This window comes from Sminthopsis crassicaudata, chromosome 1, assembly GCF_048593235.1.
Source record: "Sminthopsis crassicaudata isolate SCR6 chromosome 1, ASM4859323v1, whole genome shotgun sequence".
Lineage (NCBI taxonomy): Eukaryota > Metazoa > Chordata > Mammalia > Dasyuromorphia > Dasyuridae > Sminthopsis > Sminthopsis crassicaudata.
This window is the reverse complement of record NC_133617.1, coordinates 525,909,815-525,933,677: the sequence shown is the minus strand read 5'-3', so window position 1 is coordinate 525,933,677 and position 23,863 is coordinate 525,909,815. Positions and strand designations below refer to the sequence as shown.

General features: G+C 35.3%; 1 protein-coding gene across 3 annotated transcripts in view; it reads left to right on the top strand.

Moving 5' to 3' along the window:
- Positions 1–19,924, top strand: part of PAX5 (paired box 5) — a 333,546-nt gene extending 313,622 nt beyond the window's left edge. For all 3 annotated transcript variants that reach the window (XM_074281761.1, XM_074281759.1, XM_074281760.1), the window contains exon 10: positions 11,008–19,924. In XM_074281761.1, the coding sequence (XP_074137862.1) occupies positions 11,008–11,084 (77 nt within the window). In that variant the 3' untranslated portion in view covers positions 11,085–19,924. The remainder of the gene's footprint in view (positions 1–11,007) is intronic.
- Positions 19,925–23,863: the final 3,939 nt, after the last annotated feature.

Below are 23,863 nucleotides of genomic sequence, written 5' to 3'. Positions count from 1 at the left end.
TACTTTCTTTTTCTTCTCTTTCCTAAAATTTTAAAGTGGGGTAACCATGTATTTCAAGGTTGTCATCATTTTATTGCCAGCAACAAATTCCCTTCTATTGATAAAAATAAGATTAGAACTGGTTTCCCTCATTGGCTTCTGCACCTTTTAAAGGATAAAATTATTTAAATGCCAAGCAAATTTGTTATTAATTAATATTATTAAATATAATATTTATAAGCTACCTAATCAGTTTGGGACAGAGAGGAAGCAACCAGAAGATAGCTAAAAAATTGAAGACCCCACTACTATTATGTTATGTCTCCATAACAAGCTTGTGGTTCGTTTCCCAAAGTATTTCCTCTTTTGGAAAAAAATGGTATTTTTAATTAGAAAGTATTTATGTTTATTTTTCTCTCACCCATTCCCTCTACACATTGGTAAAAACAAAACAAAATAAATACCATATAATAAATAAGCATCATCAAACAAATTTACTTATTGGCCATGTCCAAAATTATGTCTCATTTTGTGTATTAATCTATCACCTCTTTACCAACTAGTATGTAATGTTCTTTATCATTAGTTCTCTAAAATTATGGTTAGTTATTATATTGAAGAGTCTTTATATATTTCAAAATTGTTCATTTAAAAATGTGGTTATTGTACAAATATTTTTCCTGATCCTGCTTGTTCCTCTTGGCATTAATTCCCACAGGTCCTCCCACATTTCTTTGAGGTTGTGCTCATCATTGTTTCTTATGGCACAATAGAAATCCATTAGTTTCACACAGCATAATTTGTGTAGTCATTCTCCAATAGATGAGTATCCCATATATTTTCTCTTCAGTCTTTCCATTCCATACAATACTATAGTGGCAATAGCCATTCTATTTTTGCCTCCTTTGATCATCACTCAAATGTTATCCAGCATGCTTATATATAACATTCAATAGATACCATAGTTCTTTATGAGCACAAGAAATATAATACCTCCTAATATGCAATACTACTCTATCTCTTGTTCTTTTTGAATAATAAATTCACTTAAAGAGTGATATTCTAATCTGAAGAAGCATATTAAGTCTCAATAAGTATAGTATAGTAAAAATAACAAAGTTAAAATGTCCTCATTAGCAGAACCAAATGGTAGAAGGCTTTGGGATTTAATCTGTGGAATGAGGACTTTATTCTTAAAATAGCATAGAATAGTAACCAATTCTGCTTTCTAAGAAAGGGTATACAGAAATAAAACTCCTTTGCCCAAGGGAAAGTTTGTCAATTGAGGTTTTCTCAGGTTCAGAAGTCTCTAGTCTTAAAGAAAATATTTATAAAGCACTTAGCACAGTGCTTAGCAAAAGTAGTAAGAGACTAATAAGTGCATATTCCCTCCTTTCAATCCCTCCTCTGATGAAATGAAATAGATGTTATTTTTAAAAGTGAGAAACACAAACACAGAAACAAACCTTTTTATTCACTTTTGAAATCAGAAATTATTAACATAGGGTATGTATCTTCTAACCACTGTAACAACTAAAGTATATAGCTTCCTCACTTCTCACTTCTGGCTTTTAATATGCCATAATTTCAAGTTTGTTCAAATGAGACATCCCTACTATTTTTGATTCCCAAGAGCCACAACATATTAGTGTTCTAATACTTTTGTACATCATGTATATATTTTGGAGAAGTCTCTTTGATAACAGAGACCCAAATAGACATCAAACATTGATATTCTCATGATGCCCACTCTTTATACCCAAGATACCTATAGAATAGACTGCATGGTCTATGGCCATGCTCATGGCTATGGCAACATGGCTTAGTGGATGAAGTTCTCAAGTCAGAAAGACTGGATTCTGGTCCTACCTCTAATTCTACCTATGTTACTCTAAGCAAGTCATTTAATTTCTAGTGCTCTAGGCAACTCTCTAAGATGATGTTGCAAAGAAACATGATATTATTACCTAAGCCATGGGTAAAGGAAGGTTCCTCATCTGGGAGTTCCTTATGCCAATGAAATTTCAGGTCTAGTCCCTACCCTTATCAATATGGTGCTTTATCGAAAATACTCTGAAGGTATTTCAGAGTCAGATATCTGTACTTGAAATCAGGAAAATGTGGATTTGAATTTTCCTTCAAATGCTACTAACTTTAATTTTGAGCAAATTACTTAATCTCGTCCATAAAAGGGGGGAAATAAAAGCATCTATCTCCCAGGATTGTTGGACATAGAATATTTATAAAGTGATTTGTAAAGGGTTATGTAAATTATCATTGGGCAGCTATGTGACTCAGTGGATAGAATGCTGGTTCTGAGATCTGAGTTCAAATCCAGCCTTACATTGACTAGCTGTGTGACTCAGATCATCTGCCTCTCTTTCCTTGTATTTAAAATAATACCACCTACCTGCCAAGATTGGAGTAAGGATAAAGTGAGATAATATTCCTATAGCACTTCACAAACCTTAAAGCACTATTTAAATGTTATCTATAATTATTATTGGCATTATTGCAAAAACCAGTGCCCTACTTTCCCATGATGGTTCTCAGTAAGTTGAACAATTCACTTATTATCTAATAGAATGTAAATTACTTGAGGCTAGGACTATCTTTTCTTTTCTTTTTTCTTTTTTTTTTTTTTTTTGCTGAGGCAATGGGGTTAAGTGACTTGCCCAGAGTCACACAGCTAGGAAGTGTTAAGTGTCTGAGACCAGATTTGAACTCAGGACAAGGATCTTTTTATCCCAATCTACAACAATGCCAGGCCCAGATGAGGAACTTTTAAAAAAATAGCTTTTTATTTTCAAAATATATGCAAAGTTTTCAACATTCACCTTTACAAAACCTTGTGTTCCAAATTTTTCTCCTCAATCACTTCACTGTTGTTGAAAAGAGTCAAATCCATAAGAATTGATCATCACATAATCTTGTTGCTGTGTACAATGTTCTCTTGGCTCTACTCACTTCATTTAGCATCAGTTCATGTAAGTCTCTCTAGGCCTTTCTAAAACCAGATTAGAAACTTAGTAAATGCTTGTCAAATCGATTTGAATATCCTGATTCGAATGGCTTACTTTCCATGTGATACTGGGCAAGTCACTTAACCTTATGAGACCTCAGTTTCCTCATCCAATAATATGAGAAGACTGGAGTAGGCATCCTTTGAGATCACTTTCAGCTCTTGAGCTATTATTCTGTTGTTTTATTATCTTATAAGCTTATGTCTTTGTCTTGCTGATCTTTGGGCATTGGGATTAACCCTTAGAAAATCTCATTGCCTATAACTTGGGGAAAGAACTGGTAGGTTAATGCTGGCTGGCAAATCTAAAACACAAAAGCTGTTGGGATTTATTTTATAAAGACCCATACTCACTGTGGAAGGAGGTTGGTTCACTTTGCTCCTGATTTCATTGGTCTGACCGCTTAAGGCCGACTTAACCCAAACATGCTAAAAGTGGATAATAGTAACACCTTCTAATGAAGAAAAATGATTCAATTTCATGCTGGTTTGTTGTAATAACTTCTTTACCATTTCCCCTCATTACTTTCCACTCGATGCTGATCACGGCAGATTTTGTTTGATGCCCTGTGCCCACTTCTGAACTCAGGTGATTTGTGTACCTTGTGAAATGTAAGTGAGTCTGACAGGATTCCCTTTTGGACACACCTGAGCTATCTAGCTGTTGTTACAGGAGACAGGGTCATGAGATTGACAATATTGGCACGGGCTTCATGCTAGGTGAAAGGGTTTGGAACCAGTCAATTAGGATTAGAATCAGCTCTTCTGTGGCCTTCTATAAAAGGATTAGAGAACAAGTGTGAGCCAGAAATGACTGTGTCAAGAAATAAATTGATGATAATATGAATTAGAAAGAAAAAAAATGACAGAAGAAAGGACAAGTTTATTTTAGATGGGAGTATAATAGTGGAGAGAAAGATCGAATATGTTATGATGTGATGTTTTCATTTTTCACATTAAATAATAGGCTTTTTAAAATTTTTTCACTACAGAAATGCGAATTAGAAAAAAAAAACAGCACTTCACATTGTATGGTTGCTAGTCAGATTCTGAAAGACATTAGGATTTGATGGTTGAAAGGAATAAGAGTAGAGACTTGTAAGAAATGCAAGAAGAGGACAGAGGGAAAAGATTAAATCGGAAGGTTCTGCATAAATTCACTTTGATTTTCTTTTTTAAAAAATCAATCTAATTTTTTCAATTAATGAAATTGTTTTTCCCCCACTTCATTAAAACAATAAAAAACAAAATCCTTGTAACAAAGATACATTGTCAAATAAAATAAAAACCCACATTGGTCACATCTTATAAAATCTATTTCTCAATCCCTACATGCATTGTGGGTATTTTGTTTCATTACAAGTCCCATGGAATTATGGTTTGTTACTGAATTGATCAGAGTTCTTAAATCATTCCAAGATATTTACTTTTATTGTACTGTATTTACTTACATTGTTTTCCTAATTCAGCTCACTTCACTATTACTGGTTCATAGGTTTCATTAAACCATCTCCTAGTAGAAGACCCTGGAGTCAGGAAGAACTGAGTTCAAATTCTGCCTCAGATACTAATACTGTGACACTGAGCAAGTTACTTAACTTCTGTCTCTTAGTTTCTTCAGTTGGAAAATGAAATAATAGTAACTCATAGTTCCCAGAGTAGTTGTGAAGATCAAGTGAGTTATTCATAAAGCACTTAATATAATCCTGGGGCATATCATAAATGTTTGCTTCCTGACTTCCTTCATCATTGTAACAGAATTTTTTGCCCTTCTTCAATCATCTTTGGGCTCTGCGAGTCATTTGCTTTTTTACTATGAGCAATATTGACACATCTCCACAAAAAGTGTTGTTTTCACTTGGATAGGAATCTTGCAGAGATTTGTAATTGTCCTTGTGCTTTTTCTTTTTGTATTTAAATCTTCATTCCCTTTGTAGAGGTTTGAGGCAACCTGGCAGAGTGGATAGGATGGAGGTCTGGTAGTCAGGAGGTTTTGGGTTTAAATTTTGCTACATACCCTGGGCAAGTCACTTAACTAATTTCACTCTCAGTTTTCCTATCTGTAAAATAGATACAACAATATCTATAATACCTACTTCATAGGATTATTGTGAAATTCAAATAAGATAATGTATACAGAGCACTTGGTCAACCTTAAAGCATCATATAAATGTCATCTATTATGGTAGGAACCAAGATCACAGAAGCACAGATTTAGAGATAGGAAGGACTTGAGGGATTATCTGGCCTAACTCTTATTCCAGAGAAGATGACTTGTCCAATGTCTCCCATTTAGTAATTGTTAGATCCAGAATTTGAACCCAAAATTCTGACTCCAAATCCAGTTCTGTTTTTGCTATCGCATGTTGCCTCCCACTCCACTTACCTGATGTGTTTTAGTAAGGTCTTTAAACATGTTCACATGGGCACTTCTTAATTATTACTCAATGCTATCATTTTTTTAAAATGAAGGCAATGTATGTGGGTAAAAATATTATTCATGTCTGAGCTAGGATATTAGAATTGGATTCAAATGAATGAAAGAGGTTACTAGGAAATGGCAGTCTTCAAGGTAGTATTTATAATGTCTATACTCACTTGAAATGAAACCATCCATTAATTTGGGGAGTAAGTGGAGAATGAAGAAAATTACCTAACTAGAACAGGTACTCTTCTGATTTCTAATTTTCATATAAGAAAAGGGAATTATACTAACTAGAAAATTTAGAAGAATATCTTCTTCACCCTGAATTACCCCATGCATCTGTCACCTTTATCTTTGATGAGTGGGGTGAGAGAAGAACAATGGAATCCAAGAAGTAAATGGGGATCACCTAGTTAAACTTCTTAATCCATGCAGGACCTTCATTCCATCCTTACTTCTAGAGCATTCCTGACAGGTGATCAGATAATAGTCAAGCTGAATATTATATTGACTTCATTTTTTCCTGTTAAAGTTCAATATTTTAGCCTGTGAAATTGTCTTAAATTTTTATTTATCTATAACAGTGTTGTGGAAAATGTGCAGTGTGTGTGTATGTTTGTGCATGCAAGTGTGTGTTGGAAGTTGGAGGCTGGATACCAGGAAGGCTATATCTTGAACCTAAAGGGACTATAGCTCAACTTTATGTGATTAACCAATCAGAGGGTGGAAATTGAAGTCACATTATGCTCTCACTAAAATAGGCAATTGGATATTTATTTCCAATATAACCATATCTATCCATATCTCCCAATCTTTCCCATTTCTGTTTGGGCATCAGTTTCTCAAGGTAATGATACTCATAGGAACAGATCTCTAAGTGCCATTGGGAAAATCCTCTGCCCTTCCCTCACCCAACTTACCTATCTTTTCTCCCCCAGATCATGTTATGGCCATTGCAGGTGCCCCTCAGTGTATAGGCTCTGAGTGACTCTCCAGTAATGATACATCCTCACCTTTTCATTTTGAGTAGGACAGAGTGAGTCTTACAGAATAAACAAGCGTCTTTGGGCTGTGATTTGGATGGCAGATTTCGTTACATTATCTTTTCCTTAAAATCCTTCCATTGGAGAAACTTCCTTATTTCTGATAAAGACTACCATTTTAATTAGTTATATTCAGCCTCATGCTGCCATCATTAATATTTCTCTCATCTCAATTCCATAAATTGCCAAAACTCATTCCTACTTTCATGATGTTTTATGTCCGTTTTCTTCCTCTAATTATACAGGTATTATTCTTGTTCAGATCCTTGTCACTTCTTATCTGGACTATTTCAATAGTCTTTTTTTGGGGGGGAGGAGGATGGCAACAATCAGGGTTAAGTGACTTTCTGTGATCCAGTTATTAAGTATCTGAGGCTGAATTTGAACTCAGAAAAGGGAGTCTACTTAACTTCAGTTCTAGCATTTACCACCTAGCTATCCAATACCTTAGCTATCCAATATCCAATTTAACAATCTCCTAAATTGGTCTGATCTGCCTCTAGCATGCCCCTTTTTTATGCTCCCTTCATACTTCCCCTCTTAAAACCTCTATTATTTAAGTTATAAATCTTATCATGTTATACTAGATTTTATTCTCATTTTCTGCATCTCATCACTGATTATAATCAGTTATTTATTTATTTTATTTTATTAGAAGCTTATTTATTATTTATTAAAAGCTTACTACATACCAAAAAACATAGTTAAGTGCTAGGGATACAAAGAAAACACAGAAGAACCGCTCCTGCCTTAAAGGAGCTTACTTTTTATTAGAGAAGACCATATGTAAATAAATAGATACACAGAAAATAAATAATCAATATAATTAAAAAGCATGCCTTATTTTTCTTGTATCTTGTATGCCTTCATTTAAGTCACTGATGTTTTTAAATGGCTATTAGAACAAGACAAAGGATAAAGTCTGTGGTTCTGTAACAGAACCTCCCTAGAGGCTGACGCTGATCTACTAATCAATATCCTTAGGCTTTGATCTTTTAACCAACTAGTTTTTAATCTTTCAGTGATGTCAATCTTTTTAGTTTGTAGAAGAACTCTACTCAACATCTCTCTACCATTTATAAGTATATCATGAAAAATCACAATAGAATTTGGATAATTCCACTTTCTCTTTGTCTTTGCTATTTAGTAGCATTATCCATTCTTTATTTTCTTATCCCCAACATAGAATGAAAAGTTTTTTCTTGTCCTTAATGAGTCATACAGGCATCTTGTTTGGGATTTGAGAATTTTTTATGTTTTTCTTCCACAAAATTATGACTAAGGTGAAGCAACTAGAAACTAGAGTTTTTTCCAGTGAGTTGAAGTTTATAGTCATTGACATTATATTCCTTCTGAAGCATAGAAACAAATTATATTTAATATCTAGCCAGCAAAAATAATTAATTAAAATGCAGATAAAAAACTTCTTCCTTCTGGAAGCCATACTCCAGGTGAGCACCTCGACACTTTCCCTATCACTGTCCTGGGCATTAAACTGCCACAGTAGTGGCTTCACAGTATACCCCGGTATCTGTCTTTTCCACATGAGGTCTTGTTTCTGTTTCTCTTCCCTCCACTCAGCCAAATTTCTGTTAAACAGTTTATATAAGGTTATAGTTTCTGTCACTTGCTCTAGACACATTTTGCAAAATTTGCCCTGGGTGTCAAAATTGCTAGCACTGTTCTTTTATGACCATGACATCTTTTTTTATTTGTCCTCAATACCCTGCCTCTGCTTCTGTCTCTTGGTTGGTTAATGAATTTCCTCTGCTTCTATTTCCATCTCTTTAAATGCCTTTTACCTTTATTTTTCCTCAGATTTATCTTTTTGAATTTCCAGATTTTTATCTGTGCACACATTGTATCACTTTAGTAGGACATAAGGTCATCAGTACCAGGGATTATTTAATTTGGGTCTTTGAATCCCCTATATCTAGCCTAATCCCTTATACCTAGTAGACTCCTAACCTAATTTCCTGCACATAATAGTCATTTGAAAATGTTTGTTAGATGGATTTTAATATTTTCCTTAAGAGTACCCCCATCCTTCATGAACCTGAACTAGAATATTAAACTGTGATACTTTTATTGTCCTGAAATCAAGGAAGGAAAGAAGAAAAGGAGAGAGGAAGGAAAGAAGAAAAGGACAGAGGGAGGAAAGAAAGGAGGAGGGAGGAAGAAAGTGAGAGAGAAGGGGAGGGGGGAGAGAGGGAGAAAGGCAGGGAGGGAGGGAGGGAAAAAAGGTCCCTTTTGCTTTCACAAATTCTAAAATCACTTGGGTCACTTCTCACAGTTGCTGTCACTATTTACTTTTCTACTTTTGCACGGTCATTTCTACTTTTGCAACTATCTCCTCTTTTCTGGTCAGAAGAATGCCTAGAATAATAGCTGCCTTTTGTCATGCAGGCATTCATTCAACAAAGATAAGACTTAGAGCTGAATGAGACAATGGAGGTTTTCTAGTACAACTATGTTATTTTATAAGTGAGGAAACTGAGGGCAATTGACTAATCCAGGGGTTGCATGGGTTAATAAGATCTGAAATTTGAGCCAAGGTCACTATACTGCATATACCAGATTCCCATGTTCTTAAAGCCAAACAAATGAGATTTGCCTTTGATGATTTTCTACATTTCTTTAGTGTAGAAAATTTTCATTTTCGATTTAGACTGCTCTATCCATTTACAGATAGTACAAATCATTTATTGTTATCATCATTATTATCATGATCATTATCATCAAGTGATAAAGGTAGTTTAGTGTCTAATATAATAATAGGAATAAAAAAAAAAAAAGCACAGAGAACCAACCACTCTGGGCCTCATGGATTGGATTGACTTTTTAGGCTATATAGAAAAGGAAGTCTATGGAATTATTATTATCATTTTAATGCTTTATATTGTGCTTTTCCACATAGAGGTGTGAAATAAAGCTGAATGAATTAGAATCTCCAAATAATAATGACAATTTTAACAAATTTCTGTAGTCATTCAAATCCAACATTGATAGCCTAGGCAAAAAAGCCAAATAAAACCAAACTGGTTTATGGGTCAAAAAGGTAAAACTGGTAATAAAATTAAAACATTCTAAAGAATCTTTTTTTCTTCAATGTGAATATTTTCTCTACTTGTATAGATACCAATCTCTGAATGCCCCAGTAGACAGTTTCATTAGTTTCTGTGGCCAAGGATAGCATTCTCATTGGTCAAAAGATATAACCAGTAACCAATCTTGTAATGATGAGTTTTTTGAAATTTTTGCATAGATTTAGAATTGTAAGGTACCTTAGAGAACATCTAGACTAACCCCCTCATTTTACAGATGAGCAAACTAAGGCCTTAGAGTTTAGACTCACTCATAGTCACATGACCATAACTGGAATCCAAAGATGAGTCCTCAGACTGCATATCCAGAATATGTCTCAGAGTCTTTTTCTAGGCCCATTCTGTATCTGCCATAGTTTGCAATCTATTGGCCTTTGACAATCCAGGCTTACCTCTGTTTCATATTGGAACATCAGAATGGGACAAAAGTGGAAGAAACCAAAATTAACATCAGAAAATCAATTTTTTAAATTGCTTTTAGTTCAGTGAAGAGAAAAAAAAAAAAGTGACCTAAGATTCCAAAGAATCAAAGACAATACTATAATGAAATAAAATCATTGAATTAAGAAGCTTAAGATTACTACCCTCAGTGGAGTATTCTGTGATGGGAGATAGCTTTGCAATGAGTATGTTGATGGATAAGCTCATCTAGTTAGTGTTGATTTACTGTGGGTGGAATTAAGTGGACTGACAGTGGAGACTAGCTAAAGCACTGTTCTTTCTGAAGTGAAATTCAATTTAAGACAGGTTGCTTTTGACTTCATCCAAAGGGTGTTAGTTACAGAGGTAACTAAAGAATCTTATATTTTATCTTAAATAATTCCCAGCGTAGTCTCCCAACATAGACTCCCAGGATAGCGCCATGTTATGGCTCTAGTGGATGTATAAAATTCAATCCTCTTTATAAAGCCTTTGTTTTTTGCTGCTGCCTTGAGTATCTGAGTTTGAGTGGAGGAAGATGGAAGGCCTTGACTAAGAATAAGAAGGAATAGAGGAAAGAGGGAAAGAATGAAAGTAGGAAGGAAAAGAAGGAAGAAAAGAGAGAGAGAAGAAGGAAAGGAAGAAGGGAAGAAGAGAGGAAGAAGGAAAGGAAAAAAAGAAATAAAAAAGAGAGGGAGGAAGGGAAGGAAGGAATGAAAGAGAGAAGGAAAGAGAAAAGGAGGGAGTGAAGGAGGGTGGAAATAATGATTTATCAAACATTTACTATGTGCCAGGCATTGTTCTAAATGCTTTATGATTATTGTCTTATTTGATCCTCACAACATTCCTGGGAGGTCAGACAGTATTTGAGGCTGGACTTGAGTTCAGGATGTCCTAACTCCCAGTCCATCACTCCCACTTTAGAGTACCTCTCAGCTGCCTCCCACCTCTCCTACTTGCCTGGGCATCTGACCTTTTGCACAATCCTTCCTCATGGCCTCTTTTCTCTTCCAGGCTCCCCTTACTATTACAGCGCAGCTGCCAGAGGAGCAGCTCCTCCTGCAGCTGCCACCGCCTATGACCGCCATTGACCCCAGGAGCGAAGAAATCCAAGCACTTACTACACACATTATTCAGGACTATGGCGTCTGAATCACTGAGACATATCCATGCCAACCAGACTGCACAAGGAAGGACAAGAGAATAGCCAATAAGATTCCACAGATTCAACTAAATGTTATTCTTTACAAGGGGCAAACTGATGTGGGATTGGTGGTTTGGTTTTTTTCCCTCTCTCTTGCTTTCTTGCTCCCCCCCCCCCCTTCTCTCATTGTTGTTGGGTTTTGTTTGTTTGCTTCTAAGAGGAAATCAATGAGATTTTACTCATGTTGACTGGGTCTCAGAAAACCAACCAACCGAAAACCAGTTATGCTGACATTCCTCCCTGTTCACAGGACAGTCTATTCTTGGGAGCAGGCCAGTCGCCTCCAGTTTTCTCCAGGTCCATCCAAGGAAGAGTCGAACAAATGTATTCTTGGGCAGAGCTTTTTTCCTGGAAGACCCTGAGGTGGGCATCTCAGCATCATCAGCCTAACTCACCCTGGGCTTTTGTTTGGGGTGGTTGGTCAAGAAATATTGCTCTTTTCCACTGAAAGCAACATTGATGTAAATAAGCCTTGCTTTTTGTGTGTGTTGCGAAGAGAGTGGCTAAGTATACACTGTAAATGCTTTCACACATGGCAAGCTCAAAATGCATTGACAAGTGGGCTTTGAAACTGGTGCACTGAGTCAGAATTTAGTAAGCTTTAACCGACCTTGAGCCAACCAGGTGGTATTTTCTTTGTGGTCATCCTTTGGCCTGAAGTGATTTTTTTTGTTTGTTTGTGCAGTATCCCATAGGAGAGGCCTTGGGTAGGAGAACATGCTGTTTAGAGGCATGGAACACAAGGACAAGTAAAACCCCTGGACAGGTTGTGGCATTTTGCAGCTTTCTATCAATTCATCTTTCTTTGTAACCATCCTGAGTACACTGGAAATACATTTTTTCTAGTTTCAAGCAGTGCTAACTTTAAGGAAGGATTTCTTAGTCAGCTTCTGACATGCTGTATGTAAATTTAAATAGGCAAGTGAAAACTCACTGATTTTCAAAAAGAAAAAGGAAAGAAAACAATCTCAGCATGATGAGCTGCCATGTTAATAGCTTGAGTCATACTTGGCTTCGCCCCACCATTCATCATACATTACAGATTACGTTTTCCAAATCATGGAAATTTGGAGAACATAATTTTTGGTGATTTCCCGAGCTACTCTTTGGAAATCAAGATCTCTTCCCCAATATTATATTGTTAGAGTCAGAAAATATTTGATTGGCTGGGGTGGGGGGTGTATGTTAACTTCCTACCCCCAGGAAAACAAGCCCATTAATGCAGAAATGATATTTTGTTTAATGTCCCATTCTCTTTAGGAAAAAAGAGAACAAAAAATGAGTAGCTCAAAAATGCTTCAACAATTCAATTCAACAAACATTTTTAAGCACCTAATCTGTGCAGGAGCACCAGACTAGGTGCTAAGAGATACAACAATAAAATAAGACACCGTCCCTGCCCCCAAGGAATTTATAATCTTGATGGGGAGATAAGGCATGTACATATATAAATAAAATACAAATTAGATTATGATCAATGTGTAGGCAAGGTCCAAACAAGGTTCTGTGATTCAAAGAGGGAGAGGTCATTTCCTCCTGAAGGGATCAGGGAAGATTCTTCATGGTACCTATGCTAGATCTTAAAGAAAGGGAAGGATTTCAACAAATGGAGATAAGGTTGAGATGGGATAAGGAACTCATTTTAAGACTAAAGGAGCAGTGTAAGCCAATGCATAAAAGTGAGAAAGGTTGTGGAATGGTACAGATTATCTGAGAGAAAGCTGGAAAGATAAATTACACTAAATTACTGGGAGTCTTGAATGCCCAGATTTAACTTGGTAGATAATGTTAAATTACTCAATGTGATTGATCAGGGAAGTGATGTGATCAGAGACTTCTACTCAGAGGAATGGCTAAGGCACATTTGAATCATCATCAACACTCTTAACCCACATAATCTGTACTTTTTTATTTCCCCAAAGGGATATCTAGGTTCAACTTGCTTTACTCAATTATCAATTAGAATTGCATTATCATCTTGGACAATGTCAGCAGAGAGTCTGATAAAATGAATGAATGCATGTGCTTCTCACCCCTGCTAAATGAAAGACAAATTAGGATCAGTTAGTTCCTTAATTCATTCAGTAAATATTTATTGAGAAATTCCTATGTACTTAGTACTATAATAGACACTGACATGGGAAAGGAGAGATCATATGAAGAAAGAAAAATATGGTGGTCCCTGTCCTTATTTAGCTAGACAGAAAAACATGCTGAATGAAGTATTTAAAGAAAAATACAAAGCAGACTATGCTCAGAAACCAAAATAGGGTATAGGGAATAAGTGCTTTGGGAGTCAGGAAATCGCTGTAGACTATAGGGCAAAGAGGGTTTCACAGAGGTTGTGGGACTTGAATCATGTCTTGAAAGATGGCTAGAATTTAGATAGGCAGAGAAAAGTAAAAGGTTGTTCTGAACAATGGTGTTGGTTGTTCAATTGTTTTTGTCATCCCACTTGGAATTTTCTTGATAAGGATACTAGAATGCTTTCCCATTTCCTTCTCCAGTTCATTTTACAGATGAGGAAACTGAGGCAAACAGAGTTAAATCACTTGTCCAGCATCACACAGCTAGTGAGTGTTTGAGATGGAATTTGAACCCAGGAAGATGAAACTTCCTGAATCCAAGCCCAGTATTCTATCCACTGCACCACTTAGTTACCCATCTGAACAAATCATAAATGAAGGGACAAAGATTGAATGTTTAATATGGCATGTTGAAAGGATCATTATGTGAACAGGTATGTGAATGGCAATTATCAATTCAAACCCTTACATGTTATTTCCAAGAGGGCCTACTGAATTCCTGAAAATGAAGCCTCATTGCATTCTGATTTCATTTTCTAGTACTGTAAAATCTTTCTAATTTAATATGAAGGAGGAAGACGATTCCTCTATTGAAATATTTATTTTAATCAAGGAATAGTTTCACTGTACATCCCCATGTCTTAGCTTTCATATGAGGGCCAAGGGCTTCCACCTTTTTCTTCCACCATCCTAGAAGCACAGAGAAACAGATTTCTGGAGAAGAGGACAGATAAGAGAGTAGATGAGATTCCAAATCAATGCAGATTTCAAACTATTTCAGTTTACTTATACATATCTGATCAGCAGAAACTATTGTGGAGCACAAAATTCAAAATCAAAGACATTATAAAGCGAGTGGTATTTGTTTATATATCAGTTTAATGTTTACAAAGAGTCCCCACATAGGCAGTACTTGGGTCATTGTAGGGATGTAATTTCTCTGCTATAAAGATCTCATTATTTATGATCTTAACTGAAAAGACAAGGTCACTGTACTGAGAGGAGCTGAAATCTATATTGCTGCCCTGACAAGGCAAGTGTCTTATTAATTTCATAGGATAAGGATATATTGCCATTTCACAACTGTTACGCATTTGGTACAATTCAAAAATTAGAAAATCATGGCACTGAAGTTGCCAATTTCAATCAAAGGATTCATATATAGGTAAACTAAATATAGAGATCGTGCCATTATGTTTGATGATTTTAACATTCAGCTGCTCTGACCAGTTATTGATTAAGTAGGTAGTCAATCTAATTAGGTAATTAAGATAATATGAATACTGGCCCTGGAGTCAGATGGACCTGAGTTCAAATATGATTTGAGATACTTGACACTTAACTAGCTGTGTGACCCTGATCAAGTTACTTAAGCTCAATTGCATTGCCCCCCCCCAAAAAAGAGATGAATAAACTATGTATGAATGTTGATTTGTTTTTAATGATCTGACCGCATCAGATTGCAAAGTACACGGCTGTTATTGTACTTGAAAACTTTGACCCAATCAACATAAAACTGGGGCTAATTTACCATTGAGAAAAGGCCACAAACTGCTTTTGTGACATCAATGATTATGAAGAAGACAAGTACCATAGATATTATTATTAAGATTCATCCCATGGATGTAAATATACTTATAGGCAAATTCTATTAAAGTATGTTATCTGTGCAATGGGCCATTTCTAGAATATAAATAAAATGGACACACCTCCCTATCTTGATTATATATGGCAGCACAGGACACATTTTGGACAACTGAATTAGAAGATCAAAGACACTTTTATGAATGTGTAAAAAGTAACTCTCTTCAGAATGTATCTGTTAACTTGGTAATGAACAGGCTACCAAACCATTGCTATTGATGCCTTTGCCATATATGCTTCAGTCAGTAGAATATGGCATTATTCCTTGTAATAATCACACAATTGTGTTTGTAATCTATCACACAATGCCAGATTGTACTGGACAATAGCGCTGGCTAACTGTGCTCTATGATTACATTTGTATCAATCAGCTATGAAGTAACAAAATGAGAAAAAAAAAATATCAAGGATGTCCAGCATAAGCCTATGCATCTGGAAAGGGCATACCTGTGTTTTCTCATTGGAATAGATGGGACATACAAAGCATTCCTTCTCACTGTACAACAAAGTTCTTTTGAACACATTTTGATATGTAATTAATGATTACAAGGGTTCTAATCCTAATGATCATTTTGGAGACAGTAGAGGAACAGATCTGGATCTACAATTTCATTGAGATGGGGAACTCCTCTCTTGTTTAAGAAATGGAACAATTCACATCATTTATAATCTTTACAGAGGATTGTTTAATATCTAACCATTGACAGGTGGTGACTTCCATAGTCACATAGCCTGTATTTGTCAGAGATGAGTTGCATTTGATTTTCCTTTAATTCACTCTCCAAGGATGACTCTTCCTGAAACTGTACGAGAGAACTCCTTAAAAATTAGGAGAGCTCTAGAAGTGTTCAAAGCATGAGAAGCCAAGATGTCATTTGGCTGCCACATATATTTGCAGGATATTCTGAACTTAAAATCTTTGGATCTCCAGGAACTCAAGTTCTGATTCTAGACCTTGTTTCAAAGGAAATTTTTGTTATTCTAATTTTGGAGTCTTAGCTGTCTCATCCTAAGACCTGTTTAGAACAGTTGTGATGCAAATCAATATCCCACAACCCCTTGTGTAGCAAAAGTTGAATTTGCTGTTTGTGCTTCCTGATCTGCTACTTATTAACTGTATAACTGCACAAGTCTTATCAAGTCTCTTGTCTTCCATTTCCTGCTATAATGTAGCTATAAAAGGAGGTTCAACTAATCCAGGGATTCTTAACCTTTTTTGTGTGTTCTTCATTCCTTTGGCAGTTTAGTAAAGCCTTTTTTCAGAATAATGTTTTTAAGTGTATACAATAAAAAGGAAATCAATTCTGTTGAAATGCAACAATTGAAAGATTTTTTTTAATTCCCAAGACCTCAGGTTAAGAATTTCTAGATTAGGTAGTCCCTAAATCCCTCTTTGACTCTTCTTAATCCTAAAATTTCTCCTTCTCAAGGCACCATGAACATGAAACTTAAAGAGAATATGTGTTATCCCTTAAGCCAATAGTCCCCAGTTAGACTCTAAACTTTGTAAAGAAGAAATCAGAGGGAGCCATACAGTCAGAAGGAATAGTGCTTTTGGGGGGAGTGTTGATCCTTGTCCCATGAGAGGTGAGGAAGCTTCAGAAGTTTTGGAGACTCGGCTTGATTTCGATAAGCCCTGAAATGTTTGGATGCTTATCCCAAGGATATCCAATTCTTTTGAGGTTTCATCCAACCTTTCCCACTGCTTTATTATCCTGTTCCAGAATCCTTGTCTTCATTGTCTCACAGTCCAGTAAGCTTCACCTGCATTCTTTTTCCCTCAAACCTTTCTGAAGTCAAGAGAGATTGTAGACATTGGAATTACAAGCATCAGGCAGGGAACCTGGGGGTGCTGGATTCAAAAGATATCCTACAAGCTCCCACATAGCAAATTGGGAAAACCCATAAATATTTATTTCTGAAAAGACAAATAGAGGTACAGAAAGAAGCTAGAAGAAACCCATTGGTTCAGGAAAGAAACTCATGCCATTGGAGATTTACAGAAAAAGATAATTTAGATAAAGGGTGTACTCCAAGAGAGAACTCCTTTTATCAAAACATTTATACAAGTGTGCTTTACTGGGCTTTTGTTAATCCATTTTCTGGTATATGATGGGTCTAAACCCATATTCAGCAAGACATTTTATTCAAAATTTATATAATCTTTGACTAACATGCTACAGAAAATATTTTGCATGTAAGAATCAAATCTAATATCTTAAAAATAAATCATACATGAAACAAGACATGGAAAGATGCTTATGACCATACATTAGATATGAAATTGAGGTGAATACATTGGGTTTTTCTGAGGGAAATGGGTTTTTGGATTACTTGAAGTGATTTGGCAAGACCAACCTATTATAACCTTTGAAAATAGGCAGGCCCAATTAACTTGGATATGTCACTGACTGATAAGGCTATAACTTCATATTTTCTAGGTACATAACTCTCCCCCTCTCCCATAGTCATTGAGAATTTGTTTTATTTTGCACATTTTGGTCTGCTTAAGTAGGCCTTAAAGATTTTGAAGCAAAAGTGCATTTAAAAAAAAACCCTAGAAAATGAATAATTAGAAAGTTGGACAGTTGGGCCATGACTTTTAGCCTGTGATATGTACACCTATCACCACTGGTACTTCAGACTGTTGTCCTTAGTACCTGAGGTTTTCCTTCTGCATATTCATGATGAAGCTACAATATTGATCTCTCGTGCTCCCCCACTGTCATCCAGTCTTGCAAGGCTTGGCGAGTGCTTCATGGATTCAGTTCCCATGGGGGTTAATGTGCAGAGGAAGGATTTAAAGCTATGAGCCCTGAGGAGTACAGGTGACTTCTAAATCTCCTAACAAACATGCAATTTGAAAAGACTGGCGTTACAAGTCCATACACACACATGCTTGCATGCATACATATACACGATGTGATTAAATTTGAAATGATTTTTCATAGTTGAGATTTCATAGATGAGGTCAGATTTCACTTGGAATGAATTTAGTATATCCCATAATTGGGGGAAAAATACAAAAAATTCCTCTCTCTAAATTTCCTTTCTTTCCTATATCTCTTTCCTAAATGCTATTTAAAATTTTTTTAAATGAAGTTACTATTATGAGTAACCTCCCCAAATTAATTAGAGAACTATACAAGTAGGTCACCAGTAACTTATTTCTTTCTGTGTGGGGATGCAAATGTGTGGATGTATGCGAGAGAAAAGGCATTATTTAATCCATCTTACTACTTTTGATGTCTGTTTTCTTAAGTGCCTGATTAATAGGTATCATGTACAACATAGCAGAGTAAAATCTTAAAACAAAGTCAGAAACAAACCTGGAATGGGGGTGAAGAAGCAGGGAGAGGTGCCACATTCCCTCCATGGGTAGAGAAAACAAGCATCTGTTCCGTTAATGCCATTTGAAATCAGGTGCCTTGGAAGGATGAATCAGTCCTGTGTGTTAATGGCTGTGGCCACAGAATATTGGGTCTCTCTTGTTGAAATAATTGCCACACTTTCTGCCATGTCCCTCATCTTCTCCTGAAAGTACCATTAAGAATGAATGATTTCATATGATAGATTTTTGATTTACAAACTGTGCATTTCCCTTGGAGTGGAACAGAAAGGAAACCATTTAATGGGTCTCTTATTTTCAAGCATGAATACATTTTAATGAAACTATTTTATTGTATTTGGGGAAGTGGAAAGTTGAACATTCCAGCCAATCAATAGCCAATTAATTGCTATAAAGCTAAAAAAAAAAAAAAAAAAAAAAAAAAAAAACCTCCACGTCCATTTTAAAATGTAGCATAAAAAGATCAAAGCTGTTTAGTATCATTTTTTACTCCTTGAGTTAATAGAACTTGGCACACAAACATAAAATGACATACACCATCCAAGACATGTTGGAACCTAGAAACACAAAAAAGTTATAATACTTTGCTGGCCCACTTACCAGATTTTTGCTTTGGCTCCTCAGCTATTCTTTCTCTGAAAACATATACTGATGTGTTCCATTAATGGCACCTAATAGGAGGTGGGTGGCAGGACCCTTCCCTGGATATGTACAATAATGCTTGTTTGTCTGTTTCCATCATGAATGTACCTTTCTGGCAGAGCCTGCTGCCTCATTGGATTCTCCCACTTGGTCCTCCTATGTTTGTCTCAACCCAGAAAACAGACAGTGGGAGATTAAAATCTTGCTTTCACTTTGCTCAGTCTTGTATTGAAAGACACTGTCCTGGTTTGCTTTGGTTTTGTTTTGTTTTCATTTCTAGTGGCCTTTGTACATTCTGGATTTACAAAAATGCATTGTTGCAAATGGAGCTCATTGCCAGGAAAATGTGTCTTTTTTTCCCCTTTCTTAGAGACAGTTCACTTTGTCTTAGGGACTTCCAGCTTCAAAGAAAAAAAAAAAAAACATATCTATTGTATCCGCCAAAGTTTGTGATGCCTGCATAGAAGCTTACTTGTAAAAAATAAAATAAAATAAAATAAAAAAATAAAAAAGTACAAAAACTCAACAACAAAAAAATACTATAGAAACACAATTGAATTGCCTTTGAAAACAGGAGACAAATCTATCTCCAACAGATTAAAAACAATGCTTCTTTAAAATGTGTATGTTTTGTATTCTTTTTTTCTAGTAGAAAAGAACTGACTTGAAATTTGGTGGTTTTTTTCTTAGTGTTGTGTGTTGCTTTTGTGTGTAATAATATTTGAATGTAATTACAGCAGTGCCAATTTGCCAAAGATGTGGAACATATTTTTCTTTTGTGGGCAAGGAGGGATGGGGTGGGTGGGAATTGTGGGGATGGGGGTGGGGGGTGCATTGTGGGACAAATGGGGATGGATTTTTATTTTCTTTTTTCTTTTTTTCTTTTTTGTTTGCTTTTTCATTTTTTCTTGTCAGTACTGGAATTTGTGATTTTATTCTAAGTTAAATGGTTGACTGCAACACCTTTCTTTTAGATTAGTAGAAGAAACATGCAATAAGATTGGCGTAGTTTCAATATCTGTGTGTCTTCATGAGAGTGGCTGTTACTTGTGAACAATTGATTTTATGTAACCTTTATGTGAGATAATTATTTGTAAATATTTGCCATAATTTTATTGGTTCCTAAAATAAAAGTAATTTTTTAAGTTCAAAGAACTTGATTCCCCTTCATTTTTTATAACTCTTCCCCTGCCTCTTCATCCCTTCCCCTTTGTAAAATGACCTTGATTTTAATAGATCAGCCATCTAGTGATGGTAGATTGAATATTCCTATCTTTTTCATTACTGAAACAGTATCCCAAATGTCTATCAGAATCATCTTCATAACTTGGAGTTCAAAGCTACTCAGAATTGTGCTCAGAGCCCCCGCTCACTGAATCCTACCCTCCTAAACCATTCAGGATTTATCATTTGTTGTTGCTCAGTCATTTCACTGATTAACAATTCTTCATGATCCCATTTGAGGTTTTCTTGGCAAAGATATTAGAGTGCTTTGCCATGCCTTTCTCCAGCTTATTTTACAAATGAGAAAACTAAGGCAAACTGGGTTAAGTGACTTGCCTATATTTTAAGACCATTGGAGTTTGAAACAGTCAGAATGACAGAAGTCTCACTGGTCTTCCAAAGAACTACCCAACTACCCTCTAGTTGATCATCATCATCAGAAATGAGAGCATGCCATTAATCACCATATCCCAGCAAGATGAAACCTTGTTCATAAAGAATTACTACTGCTCCTACCCTGATGTCATTCATCTTTCTTTCTACTTCTTATTCTGAGTCTATGTTGCTTCTTAGTTGTGTTTCTTCTCTGATCCTAGCTGTCCATTTGAACAATTCCATGGTGGATTGGCATTAAAGTATTCATTGATGATAGCTGCTAGAGAATGCAATTCAGGAAAAAAAAATGGTATGCTATTCATTTGGTTATATCCTTTGTGAAAATAAGGCTAAATAATTTTCACATTTAAAGGTTCTGATAAAGGCCTTATTTCAAAAAACATATAGCATTTATATTTTAGAAATAAGATTTATTTATAAGAATTCAAGCCATTTTCCAATTGATAAATGGTCAAAGTCAAAACAGGGGCTTCCAGAAAGACATTACACTCATCAATTAGGGAATAGTTGGATACATTATGATATATAAATGTAATAGAATATTACTGTTCTATAAGAAATAATAAATAGACTGATTTCAGAAAAGCCTGGAAAGATATACATAAGCTCATGCTGAGAAACGTGAGCAAAACTAGTGAGGAAAATATTGTACATAGTAACAAAATTATGTGATGAACAATTATTATAGAATTAGCTCTTCTCAGCAATGCAATGACTTAGGACAATTCCAAATCTTTTGGGATGAAAAATGCCATCCATATCCAGAGAGAGAATTTTAGAGGCTGAATATAGATCAAAGCATAGTGATTTTACTTTGTTTATTTGTTTGCTTTTCTAAATTATGATGTTTTTCCCCTTAGTCTGATTTTTCTTGTGCAACATGGCAAATAAGGAAATATGTTTAAAAGAATTGCACATGTATAACCTATATACCAGATTGCTTTGGGTCTTGGGGCCAAGGTGGGGGAGGTAAAAAGAGGAAAGGAGAAAAAATTTGCAACACAAAATATTACAAAAATGAATGTTGAAAATTATCTTCACATGTATTTGGAAAAATAAAATACTATTGAGAACAACAGCAACAAAAGACATAAATATCTTCACTGAAAACATGGGGCCCCTTTATTTTATTTTATTTTATTTTTTCCCCTTTATTCTAATTAATAAACATGAATCAGAGGTTTATCATTAATTATTTTTCTTTTTTCTGTTTTCACTTTATTTTTTCTGAGACCTAGTTTTTTAATCTGTACAAAGAGTCTATTAAACTAGATAATGTCTACATCACTTTCCAGTTTTAATTTAAAACTAAACATGGTAATTTAAAGTGAATATAAGCATCATGGCATGTATTTGGCATACACCAAGCAAAACACCTTCTATGGCAAATCATTTGTAAAGGAAATAATAGTCTTGATATTGGGCTATACAAACAGAGTTATCTCCACTCTCTACTTGGTGTTTTCTGGTCTGGAATGGAGTGATACTTAAGGATTGCTTCAAAGATCTTCTAATCTCCAAACACTTGCCAACCTAGATTCAACCTTCCCTTTCTTCCTAGACTGTAATTCTTTTTATAAAATTTATTTTATTTTATAAAAACAGAATAAGAAAAATGAAAAACAGGAGCAGAATACAAAACAAAATAAAGCAAAAGAGATCATCATCATGTGCTCAGCAGAACATCAGGGAGGATTCAAAATATATAACAATTAAGTAATGGATCAAGAAAACACATGTATTAGTAGAAAAAATTATATTCATGAATGTCTATCTTTTCTTTACTTCCTTGTAAACTATTCTTTTGTTCTTTGCTGTGCACCTTTTTTATTTTTTTTTCTTTATTTTTCCCTTGTCATTCTCCCCCATGTCTAAGCAGGCTATAGTTAAGGAAGGATATATTTATACATAAATATGTAAATATATAAATACACATACATACACATACCCTACTCTCTCCCCAGCTATACACACAGGTATCTTTTCAATCCCTGCTGACTCTTTGCTTTAATTCTGCTCCTTAAGTTGCCTTGCTATTACTTAATCTGCCCCCCCTACCTAGGAATTCCTCTCTTATCTTCTTCCCTCATTCTTTGCTTCCCCATCTATCCATCCCTCTCCACTTATTTCATTATACATTTTAAATGGTGCTATACCCTTCATGGTATATATGTAATGTTGCCTATTTAACCCATTCCTGATGTAAGTAGGTTTTCAGAACTATGAGCCCTCCTCCCCTCCTCTAATGACTCTGTGTGTATTCTTTTTCTGCTCCTCATTTATATATAATCACTATTTTTACCTTAACTCTGCCCCAATTTTTCTTTTGAGCTGCCCTATTGTTGATGTTAATCTTAAACATATGGTATGCATTTCCCATATTAAAAAAACATTAAAAAGTAATTTCTTGAAATTGATCTTTGATATTGGCTCTTATGTGTTAAATTTTATATTAAGTTTAGTTGGCAGAAAAACTTGAAAATATGGACATTCATTTAATGTTCATTTTTTTCTCATTCAACATTATAGATAATTTTGCTGGATATGATATTTTTGGTCTCAGGCCTAGTTCTTTTGATTGTTGATATATATGATTGCAGGACCAGTAGTCCTGTACAATTTTGATGATTGTAGCTCTAGTTTATTTGAATTGTGTTTTTTTTTTTCTTGTTTCTTGCAAAATTTTCTCTTTCATTTGGAGGCTTTGAAGTTTGGCAATAACATTCCTATGTGTTTTCCACAAAGGATCTCATTGAGATGGTGATTGGTGCATTTTTTCTATTTCTACTTTCTCCTCATGTTCTATCACTCCAGGACAATTTACAGCAAATTCATACTTGAATTACAGCAAACCATTCCAATATTTCTGCCAATTAAATCACAAATGGGAATTTTGTCCAATGAAGAGTTGGACATACCAGAAAATTGACTGAAAAACAAGTATTATGTAGAAATGGACTTCGACCCTTTCCTTGTTCTTTTTACTCCTAAAACACTGAAAAAGTAGGCCAAGGAGGGAAGTTCTCAGGGGCAGTCACGACTGATAGTGAGAGGATATAAAGCAAACCTAAGACATCATACTCAAAGTAGTGGAAGGCTCTGAAA